Here is a 12,456-nt window from a genome sequence, read left to right on the forward strand (position 1 = left end):
ATGCAAGGAGTTTTCAGGAACTTGCAACACTGTGTCATGGTGCATCCTGGGGTCATGCTATCTTTAAATCATTTAATCTCTTATTAGAGATGTTCTGATACTGTTTTTTTCTTTCCCATAGCTAGGATTGAGTATTGACTGATGCTAGTGCACTCAGATACTAGTGTACTTAAAAATGTTTTCACATTATTGCATTTATTTACAAATACACTGCTAACCCTGCACAGATGAGATATGACTGCTATCATTGTTGTATGGACGGACTTAAAGTAATAATCTGAAAGATTTTCATTTAAATAAATGTCTGTTAAGTCACTATCTATCCCTGGATGAGGTAACACAATGATGATTGAGCCTATGGCCCACAGATGAAAGCCTTTGCTTTTGCAGTATTACGGACTGGGTGTCTTGTGCGACTGTTGCGGAAAAATTCACAAGCAGCAGCCAGTTAGTGACGTGTTTTCCATCAGCCAGCAGTGGTTGGTCTGCCAGAGAGGGTAGGCGGAGCTAAGCAGCTGCTTTTCCGGTCTCTGCAAGTGTTGCCAGTAAACAGTAATCTACTATGGCTGAACAAACAAAGAAAAGATGGATGACTACAGATACAACTTCAAAATAAGTGAAAATCCAAAGAAAAAGAAACAAATTCGACGCTCAGATGAAGGCAAACAGTTTTAAAAGGAAAGCTTCCGTCAGCCAGGAAAATCAAGAGTTACAACCGGAGCCAACTGTAGACGTAACACATGCAACACTGTTTGGATATCTGGGAAGTGTGTTCCCGCAATTACCGTTTATCGCCATAGGTGCCGCCAAAGAGAACGATACTGAGATCATCGAGATTATAACTTTTACACACTGAAGAAACCTAACCTTAAAACAAGCTGAGCTAGCATTAGCCTCAGTTGTGGCCCTCTCCTGTCGTCCAATGTTACCTTAACTTTAGACTTAAACAAAATACACCCTTAATGTGTAAATGGGAAACACTCAAGGCTTATATTTTGCTAGCTCTGACCGATGTTACATTCTCCACAAGCAGCATTTTGTTCGTCTGTGTTGCTCTAAGACAGCAGTTGCTAGTGACAGCAAAAATATGTTTGGTTCTGGTTGCCGGTTGGTTGAGTTTTTAGGGGGCCTATCAATTATGGTGTTAGATCAGTGTACACTGTATATGATACTCGATGCCCTATTTAAGGCATTTTGGACGCCCTTCTCATACTTGTATCGGTATCAGAACAGCTGTATTTGTTACCTTTACTGAAGAGTTGTTGAAGACTATCTTAGGGATGCAGCTATTCCAGGTCATAGATTAATCTTCTGTTTCTCATTTGAAGATTCACAGTAACTTAAATAATTAAATAATGTGAATATTAAAAGGCCTTATTTTTGTTTTCTTTACAAGTGTATCGACAAAGCAAGAGACCTCCTGGATGCTGAGCTGACGGCCATGGCTGGAGAGAGCTACAGTCGTGCCTACGGGGTAAGTGCTCCTTTGAGACAGCCGAAATATTCAACACCTGGCTTCAGTTGACGGTCTCATTTTTCATAGCATTCACGTGCAGAGGGATTATAAAATGAATTATATAATATTTATATGTTATATTTTTTCCACTGCTCTGTTCTAAGTGTTTTACGTGTATTTATATATTATGGTCGAAGCAACATTTTAAATCACAAGTTGAAACCCAAAAAGCGGCAATGCTCCTTTCATACACGTTGTCAGGTAACATTATCATGAGAGCCATTTGATCCCAGTTGATTTTGATGAACAGACTGTAGCTGTCACTACAAGGATTAACAGCTGACACCCACAAGGCAGGCATCCAGATTCTGGATGTTGTTACAAATGGCAGATGTAAATGATGCCCCTCAAATTGAGATGAGCAACCTTTAATCACAGATGCCACAAAAGAACGTTCAGTGGGTTTGCTATAAATTAAAAGCTTTAATGATCTTTTTTTTGTTTCACAGAAAGGACTTTTGCCTCATCTGGACAAAATATAGATATAATAAAAGTGAATGTGTTGATAACAATAAATGTGTGTGTGTGTTTGTATCCAGGCCATGGTGTCTTGCCAGATGCTGTCAGAGCTGGAGGAGGTGATCCAGTACAAGCTGGTGCCCGAGAGGAGAGACATCATTAGGGAAACGTGGTGGGAGAGGCTTCAGGTAACTCTCTCTCTCTCACTCTCTCTCTCCTTCTCGATGTCACGTGTGCAACTACAAATGTACAGCAGATGTTGGAAAGGCTACTGTTACTAATGGGAAACATTACAAGACAGACATGCTGCATACATGCAAAGACACACACTAAAACCTTGGTGAGTAACAATGCACCATCCTGTGGATTTCTGTGTTTATTCTGACAGAAGAAAGTAAATTAAAAGAGCAAAGATAAGTTCCACATGCTGCCAATACTTACCACAGTTTGGGGCAGCACCAGGAGGTCGTGGGTCTCAAGAAAAGATATAACATTGGACCCCAAGACCACAGGGCATGGCCATACCAACCCTACACAATTGCCGTTACCACACCTCCAGAGCCAAACTGACCCATTTGTTCTAACTGCAGGTTTTTAGTCCAATATTGATGATTGAGTATATTTAGTGACAGTGATCTATGATAATACAGTACTTCAGTGCAGACATGCATGCTACATTCTGCATCTTTCCATCTTTTACATAATAATCATCTTCTTTCATCATACTAGAACATTCAATTCTAACAGACAACTTGCAATCATGCCATCTGACATGTAAACATCAACAAAGAAAATATAGTGACTTGAGCTAAAACACATCATCCATCCATCCATCCATTATCTATGCTGCTTATCATGTTCAGGGTCCCGGGAGGGCTGGAGCCAATCCCAGGTTACACCCTGGACTGATCACAAGTCAATCACAGGGCTGACACATAGACACAGACTACCTTCCACACTCACACCACAGACAATTAAGAGTCACCAAAGAACCTACCTTGCATGTTTTTGGACTGTGGGAGGAAGCCGGAGTACCCGGAGGGAACCCATGCATGCATGTGGAGAACATGCAAACTCCACACAGACAGGCCCTCTTTGTCCCAACCGGGGTTCAAACTAGGAACCTTCTCACTGTGAAGCAACAGTGCTAACCACTGCACCACGCCAACACATCATCAAAACGGCAACAGTTGCAGAAAAAGGCAGAAGGGATCTGTTTGGTTTGTAGTTTTATGTAGTTCCAATAACTGAAGGTCATGACGATCGGTAAGAGTTGGAATAAACAGTAAGTGGAATCATGAGCTAAAGTTTCATAAATAGAACTGATCTCTCATCCAAAAAAGCATCACACAGAAAAAGAAAATACAATCATTTTGGTAAAACGATGCTCTTGCATGCCATCGCCTGCATGCACTGATCCTGGCATTTCAGTTTTTCCCCAAACAGTGTGGCTCATTTTGTCTAACCCGAGCTTTAACCAAATCTTCCTACTTCCTTAGACTGATTGTGATTGCTGTTATTATCATTATTAATTTTTAAATTACAGTCTTGTAACTGTTATTACACGAGACGGGAAGATGTGTGGAGGAACCAAAAGCCACAAGCGGTTGGGAAAAATTTTGCATCCCACCAAGAATCTAAGACAAGTGCCATCGAATGTTAGGTTAGGTTGCTTTATTTGTACCCGTAGGCAGATTTGGTTAACACTGAGTGGGTTGGCCTCCTCTTACACACCCACAATCACCAGCACGAGACAGACTTGGTAAACGTGGTATACATGATAGACAAAGTGATGACAGTGCTCAAGACTAAAAGGGTAACCCTTTGTATGTACTGTATGTAAGACAGTTCATCTTGTCGTATTGCCGTTTTACAGACAAATCAGAATGTGATTGCATTCAAAAGCCCTCAACCTTGTATCTGCATGATGATGGATGAATTTAGGCCAGGTAGATAAACTGATACCGTCTATATTGTCCTTCTTGCCCCTCATATCCAGCTCACTGTATCATCTCTTAACTCAAGCACAGCCCAAGAAGATTGACAGACTTGTCTGAATATTGCATGCATGGGCATTCGACAGGGCTCCATTTAACTTTTCAAAATCAAATTGGGAACAGTTAGAATTGTAAAGAAAAAACAATGTGAACAGGATTAAAATAAATGCCTTATTCTAACAGAAACAATGCAACACATAAGAGCAAAGTGTTTTTAAATTAGAATACTTCAATGCATCCCCTTCACTGAAACAATCCAGTTATTTTTGAGAACCAGTCTTCCAAACACTGCATAACCAACTGTATTATCTCTAGACAAACTCACTTGGCTCACCATACAGCTTGTATGCAACCATAGTTACATAGAGCTTACCATGATTATGGCCTGGCTATAACAGGGTACAAATCTAAAGAACAGTCAGATGATCCGCTTAAACTATAGACATAATGCAGGGATTTTGCAGTGAATTCAATCCCAGCCTAATGCCTTCATTTAACCACACACCAAAGAGAGTATTCAGTTCAATTAGGTTTAACTCTTAAAATTGAAATTGGTTGTATACATTTATGTTTTGAACATAAGCTATATCTCCTAGTATATTTTGTTCACAATAGTCATTCAGAATGTAATACTTACTGATATGATGAATAAGGGGAACACAATTATCATCTCACAAACATATCATTATCATATCACAAACTATCATTGCTTTAGCAATTTAATTACATTTTAATACATTTTGAGTTGATGGTAGAGATTGAAGTTGTGCAAAAGTTTAGCCATTAGTTGGTACTAGTTTTTGATAGTTTTTTTGTTCTTGATTAATATTACCTAGCTGTTAGAAATGCCTTGTGACATGTCCAGAGTTTCTATAGATAAACTTGACCATTGAATGGAAACCATTCAACGCTCACACACTCAGTCCCTGTGCAGTAAAGGGAAGATACTCTTGATCATCATGCCTTTTCCATTCATAACAGATGGGGATTGGTTGAAGGAGGTATTTAGGATCAGGAAGGGTCTTCCTGAGCAAACAGTCAGGGCCCATTATGGCAGCACCAGGGCTGCCTGACAGGTTTCTTCTCTCTATAGTGATTTATGGGAGGCTGACCTCACACATCTGTCAGGGAGTCCGTATCTTGCTCCTTTAAGCTTTCTTTCTCTCTATCACAGTCGCTCCCTGATCAAAGGATTTAAGGTATGGTTAAGAGTGATTGACAGCACTTCCTCCTCAGTAAATTAGTGACTTCTTGCGCTACTATCACTGTGAGAACCTGATTGACTTTTGGACTCTAAGCTGTAGGTTTTTCTTTAAAGCTGTGGATCATCATTTGCATCTCTACTTTTTGTTGTGTCTCAGCTTCTGTTAATGCAGAAACATTGTAACTTTCCTCCTAGAAAAGGTTGAGGAGCTTCTTTGCTCCTCTACATACATTTTAAAACAATTTTTTTGTTGCCAATTTTCAACCTCAGTCCTTTCATGCTATTATGGGGAGCTACAGTAATGCAAATTCACAATTTGGGGTGGGTGTTGTAGGAATGTAGAATGGGTGAAACCATGAGCTGTTTGTACAACTTTCTCCACAGCTATGGCGCCAATTTCAAATATTAGTGCTTCTATTGATTACAGAGAACACCAGCTTTGACTGACAGTCGCTTTTCCAGGGGCAAATTGCTCCTTTAAGGACATTCTCCAGCACCTTTGCGCTGTTTGGCTTATTTATACATGTTATATCCAAGCTTTCTTTATATTTTAAAGCTATATATATATATTATAATATATATATTTTAATTGCAGTAAATCAGAGAGTGGTATTGACAGTATCAATCTGACTGAAATTTACTGTCACAGAAACTTATTTTGGTGCTAAAATATTGAAAAAAAAAAAAAAGTTTTCTGTATCTGGGTTCGTTATCCGCATAAGGAAAAATGCTTGTAAACGCAAGGTGTCAATTTGCCATGATCAGAATCCAATCAGATCTGCATCCCCACAACTGGAGGTAGTCTGGCTCACATTGTCTTCAGATCTTACGTAGGTTTAAACGCACCTTCCTTATAGTTCTGCTCTGCCCTTTAACTGTAGATTTTCCTCTGGAGAGCAGAGATCAGATCTGCATACAGATTGCATTTTAATACCAGGGAATGGAGTGTTAAGTTTGGGATAAGGTGAGGTGGATGATTAATTGTAATCCATAAGGCATTGACTTTGTTCATCAATGATATATAAATATTATTACAATTTGTTAGTCAACATGCAAGGCAGAGAGGAAATTATTAAGGAGGAATAGATTGCATGCAACAATGATGCACGGTTAAATTAAAACCAGGGCTGTTGCTGTTATACGGCACGTTTTAGACCACTTGTCCACCATTACGCCCCCACTTATACCCAGTTGTCCCTCTCAGTCAAGCAGGGTGAACTGGATAATTTGGCATTTCCTTTTAGCCTCTCTGCAGAATGATGTCAGTGATTTTTTGCAGTTAAATCCAGACTAAACTGTTTAAGTCTTTTTAATCACTGGACACAGTTTCTTTCAGACTCCACTGCACTCAGCCCTTTATCCCATCATGCTAAGCCTACTTCAGAAATTGCTGTATTTAATTCTAACCTCATTTTACAAACCGCTTACTGAAAGGCTACTTCCAACATGATTTTGCCATTTAAGGAATACAGCAAAAATGTTACAGATAAAGTCAACACAATGGAAAAAGAGCAATTCACTGCTTCTCTCAAGTTTTGTTATGTTGCTTGAAAACAGTACAGTACAGATTTACAGACCTCTTGTTCCTGCTAGTTGCCATGCAACACCTGATCCTTCCTTGTAGCAGTATTTGTAATTATAGTCGAGTTACATCAGAGGCCTCTTTTTATGAAATGTTTATTTTATTTTGTCTACCTCCTGTGGATTTTAATTCAAATCATACATGGAGGATCATACAGCACATACAATTTCATCAAGTTGGATTACTTCAGTGTCTTGTCTGTCCCGCCTCTGCAGCACTGTCTTATATCACCATGATGAGGTCATTAAAGTTGGGGTTAAGAGAATATTTAAGTCAGCAAATTGCACTCTAAAATATATAAATACAGACTGTGCTTTGTGATTTTGAGGCACGTGAACCTGTGCTCACGTGGACATGTTTAAGACAGGGACCACTGGTAATAATAGTAGCCCCCTTGGGTTTCAACTGTACCCCCCTCTCACGTGCGTTCTTTCTCTTCTGGGTTTAACGAGCAGGTTCTTCTCTTTGAAGGCAGTAAAAGAAGAGTAATGCGTTAAACCTGTCTTTCCATCGCTATTTTCGTCTGTTTTTCTCCAGGGTTGTCAGCGGATCGTTGAGGACTGGCAAAGGATCCTGATGGTCAGATCGCTTGTCATCAGTCCCCACGAGGACATGAGGACTTGGTTGAAGTATGCCAGCCTCTGCGGGAAGAGCGGACGCCTGGTCAGTACATTGACTTATTTGAACAAAGCCCCTCAGTATTCTCTAATCTGCCCCCTGATCATGCATAGCTAATCATAATCCCATAACATTCAGGAGGAATAAATCAGAGATGATTAAATCAGTCTTGTGAAACGGAAAAGGGAAGTCGAGCTCTGATGGAGTTAAGTGCAACCATGAACTCCAGCCATGAAATTCAACTTTCAACCTGTTCTCAGTTGGCGTTGATGAAAGTAGCACCGTTTCCTCAATCACACTGTTTGGAAACCTGAACCTGCGAATCTGTGCAATTAAAGTGGTGCAATTTTACATCCTTTCCCTCACTGTTGTTCTAATTGATTGCACAAACACACACACATTGAAAACCAGAAAGCGATGATGACTACCAGCTATGATGTCACTGAAAAACCAGATCTGATTGGCCGAGGTCAGATATAGCAGGAAATCAGATTACAAGGGTTTGGAAAGAATGACCCATGAAGACTTTCTTTCTCTTTCCTTGTCCTTCCTTCTCTTCAATTTCTATCAAAATGTTATCAAGCTCTGCATTGTCTTGGGGTCCCATAAAACTTTCTGAGTTGCTAATGTAGGTTGCTAAACTTCTGGTGATATATTTGTTCCTTATGCATCTGTGCCCTCTTCATCCTTCCAGGCCCTGGCCCACAAGACCCTGGTGCTCCTTCTTGGTGTTGACCCCTCCAAGCAACTCGATCACCCGCTGCCCACAGCCCACCCACACGTCACCTACGCTTATATGAAGTACATGTGGAAGAGTGCCCGCAAGGTAGGAGCAAACTTTAGTCGAGTTGTTAGTACTTCTCGAGTCGAGAGTTGATGGTTTACAGTTTACATTTATTTTTGTTTCTGTTTTATATAAGTCATCAAACTTAACAAAAGTCAAGGAAGTACTTTTTGGAAGGAACAGCAAAGGGCATCTCAGCCTTTGAAGCCTTGTGAAGACTCTTACATTTATGTGCAAGTCTTAGTGCAACATGAGGCAACAATCAGTTTCAAATATGCCAGTAAGGGGGAGCATAAATTACAGCCATTTCAGTGACATTAACAGCTAATTAATTTAATGTTGTGAGAGAAACAGCCTGAGAAACATTAACACCAGCAAACCACATCTGTAAAAGTGGAAACAGGAAGACTATTAAATATCAATCTGGTGACAGTAAAGTCAGGCTTGAATGAGCATTCCCACCATGATCTCTCAGTATTGTTTTGATTAAAGATACACCAAGCACCAAAAAACGTGACTGCGAAAGAGTTCAAGAGTAACTGTAATAGTTTCAGGAAGAAATCATTCTGATCTCATTTCTTAATACAACCATAACCATGATGAGACTGAAAAACAACAAATAAATCAAAAACTTGTAACAAAAATATAAAATTGAGAATCATTTTTGAAAAATTCTATTCATATAAAATTCTAAGAAAACTTAAAGCACAAAATTAAACCAGCCTTACTTTAAGAACGTAATAAGCATTGGCTGCTATATTAATAAATGCGTTGTTTTGTTGGAGTTGTGTAAGTGTGCTTTAAGATCGACGTGTTGGGTGGATTTTCCCCCAAACAAGCTTCATCGACAGTTGTGCAGTAGAGATCGGCGGGTGGAGCCGCCGTAGCCACTTCCGCTAACCAAAACACACAGTTAAATGGATAATCTCGTTTTTGCACAGTGGATGTCAGGTTCTTAACCTGCTCTGTCTCTGCGGATGGCTCTGTTTCCGCAGTGACATTCTAATGAGGAATATTTTGTATGTGTTTCTCTCCTTTGACTAATTGGGCTTGTGAGGCAGAGATATGTAGTTAATTTATGACAATTAAGGACCTGTGGATGTGTTTTCATTAGAGTGATTAGGATTCATCAATATAATCTCTGTGAACAGAAGCCTCCTCAGCTTTGATTAATCTTTTTGGTACTCAGTATGGATGTTTTATATTAAAAATAGATACACATTTACAAACATTTCATGAATGAGACATCTGATGGCACAATATGATGCAAGCAAATAGGCTCATTTACACATACAGTTTAAAGTAATAATCTCGAAGATTTTTATGTAAATAAATGTCTGTTTAGTCACTATCTGTCGCCGAATGAGGTAACACAATGGTGATTGAGCCTCTGGCCCACTGATGAAAGCCTTTACATTTGCAGAATTACAGACTGGGTATCTGGTGCGACATTCACAGAAAAAATCACTAGCAGCGCCCAACAGTGGTTGGTCTGCCAGAGAGGGTAGGCGGAGCTAAGCGGCTGCTTTTCTGGTCTCTGCAAGTGTTGCCAGTAAACAGTAATCTACTATGGCTGAACAAACAAAGAAAAGATGGATGACTACAGATACAACTTCAAAATAAGTGAAAATCCAAAGAAAAAGAAACAAATTCGACGCTCAGATGAAGGCAAACAGTTTTAAAAGGAAAGCTTCCGTCAGCCAGGAAAATCAAGAGTTACAACCGGAGCCAACTGTAGACGTAACACATGCAACACTGTTTGGATATCTGGGAAGTGTGTTCCCGCAATTACCGTTTATCGCCATAGGTGCCGCCAAAGAGAACGAAACTGAGATCTTACAACTTTAATATAACTTGTATAATATGTAAAATAGCATAGCATGATTCAAGTATATCCTGACACAGTTACTGTTGCTCAGTACCATGGAGGCAGGAAATGCATGTACTGTCTCTTTTCACGTATTAACATGCAGACGGTGGAGAGTTTGGTTTCTCACCCTGAGCATGATGCGATGTTCAATGTTCAATGTTCAAAAAAACAGCAAACATTGTGCACGTCGGCGTATTTATAAGCAGAAGAGCTTCTTTGTGTTGGTCATCTGAAGCTAACTTTCACAGATATGGAAACTTCAATGACTGTAGTGATTGTTTTTGTTACGTCTCCTCTCGCTGTTCGTCCTCCACTCTGCTAATCCAGAACTGATCAGCTGCAGGAGCCGTATTGGACAACAGAGCTGTCAATCATCCTTTTTCCAGCATCAAATAACTAATTAAAACTAAACTTGTCAGAAAAATGAACACTTCATCAGCGTGATAACAACTAACAATAATGACAGAAACCATGTTTTAAAAATGATGTGTATTTGATGTGTATTTTGATTTTATAGTTTGACTCATGTCCCATCTGTTAACATGGAGGAGGCGGGCTTTATGACCTATACTGCAGCCAGTCAGCAGGCGGCAATAGAGAGGGTTTGGCTTCACTTTTAGGGAGCTGTCATGTCGTCCATCTTTTTATAGATCTATGGGCCTAAGCTATGTCTATGGGCAAAAGCTGCCCAACAAAAATTTTAAGAAAATATGAATTTTTAAGTTTGTGCATCGTCTTGAAGTCAGATTTTATTAATTTGTTTTCCTGGCAGCCGCTTTGAATTAAAGAAATGTAACATTGTAAAGTGTTATTTGCAGGTGCTCTTTTAATTTGACGGAGCTGACCGAGTATTTATGGAGCTGCAGATGTTCACAAATATTGCAGAGTTTGGTTGAATATGCATTCATTACTTTGAATGTCAAATATTGCTCACTTCTGTGTAATTTATTACAGGTTTGAATATTCCCCTATAAAAGTCTGAGTTCATCCGTGAAACCAACTCAACTGTTACATTTAGATTTATGTTGTTGTTATAAATCTTTCATATCCATGGCGACAGTGGATGAAGTAAGCCTTAGTTAATAGGTTACTAATAAATGTTAGTAACTGTGCTTTCTGTGGTTGAGCATCCAACTCAACAGCACCTGCCAAACCTCCAGCAGCCTTGGCCTGAGACTATACTGTATGTTTCAAATTACATGTCAACATCTGCACTCTGCCATTTGTCTACCACACACACGAATACACCCATTACACACAATATATACACCCCCAAGCACACATAAACAGACCCGAATTTATTGCCAGGTGTTGAATAGTGTTTGGAGGTCTCATTAGGGGACTTAGGTAAGTGTGAGTGCAAGCATTGCTGTTGCTAGGGCCAGCTGCAGTGCTCACCGGTCATATCAGAATATGAAAGTACACACACACACACACACACACACACACACACACACACACACCCACACACACACACACACACCTTATCAGTATGTCACTCATCACGCTTGCTGAGTGAAAAACTCAGCAATAGTGGGTCCTCGATCAGGGATAATTGATATAAAGCAAAGAGATATTGTATAAGTTAGTCTTACATGTGAGTTTTTTCTAGAAGTTGGCCGTGTCATCCTTACTGTCATTTGGGTTAATAGGAAAAACAGTGTAACCATAACAGAGGAGGATTTTTTCCCCCCAGTAAGCCAGTGGTGAGTCCAGCAACACTAAAGCATTTAATTTTAAACCTTAGACAATTATTATTATGGTTTGGTCTGTCATTACAGTATACAGCGTGCTTTATCTGGTTACAAATAAAAAAAAGTATAACATATTTTCGACTGAATGGCAGCTAAAAGAAATAAATACTAGTGACTTGCACTTTTCAGAGACAAAAGTTCCAAAATGCTTTTCAAAACACTGCACAACTTACAAGAACAAATGTATTAAAGACAAAATGACGACCCAAACAATGTGATTTAAAAATGTGAAAAAATCAAGGCACACAAAAATGACAGAAACCTAACACAATACAAAATAAAAATACAGAGCTGGTGCAAACCGGTTACCCCAACACCTGTTCATACAGGCCTGTTTTTAACCGTAAACGGTCACGTAGCCTATTGTCCTAATAAAAGATTTTGGAGTGTCAGCAGTATTGGTAGACCGAGGCCACAGGAAGACCTTGTGAAGACCTCCTTCCAAATAGAGGGGGTACCTTACTTATTTTTTAAATGGCTTGGTTTTTAAATACAAGTTTACAAAATAAAAACTGTTGAAAAAACATAATACTTTGTATCTACTGTATCTACTTTGTATCATGTATGCCCATGTATCTGTTGACATTAGTGGACAGGATAGGCTACTTCTCCAAAACCTTGACAAATAAGCTGGTCTTAATAAAAATCACGGGGGTTGTAGGACCTGTTTGA

General features: G+C 39.4%; 1 protein-coding gene across 1 annotated transcript in view; it reads left to right on the forward strand.

Moving 5' to 3' along the window:
- The window catches only part of mtor (mechanistic target of rapamycin kinase), a 103,233-nt gene that overhangs the window by 66,464 nt on the left and 24,313 nt on the right, over nt 1-12,456 (forward strand). The window contains exons 33-36 of the mRNA XM_069659756.1: nt 1,397-1,474; nt 2,056-2,163; nt 7,296-7,421; nt 8,071-8,202. Coding sequence (XP_069515857.1) covers nt 1,397-1,474; nt 2,056-2,163; nt 7,296-7,421; nt 8,071-8,202 — 444 coding nt within the window. The remainder of the gene's footprint in view (nt 1-1,396; nt 1,475-2,055; nt 2,164-7,295; nt 7,422-8,070; nt 8,203-12,456) is intronic.

The sequence above is a fragment of the Semicossyphus pulcher genome, unplaced genomic scaffold, assembly GCF_022749685.1.
Source record: "Semicossyphus pulcher isolate SPU_LCO1_2020_fin unplaced genomic scaffold, fSemPul1.0.p SCAF_13, whole genome shotgun sequence".
Classification (NCBI taxonomy): Eukaryota; Metazoa; Chordata; class Actinopteri; order Labriformes; family Labridae; genus Semicossyphus; species Semicossyphus pulcher.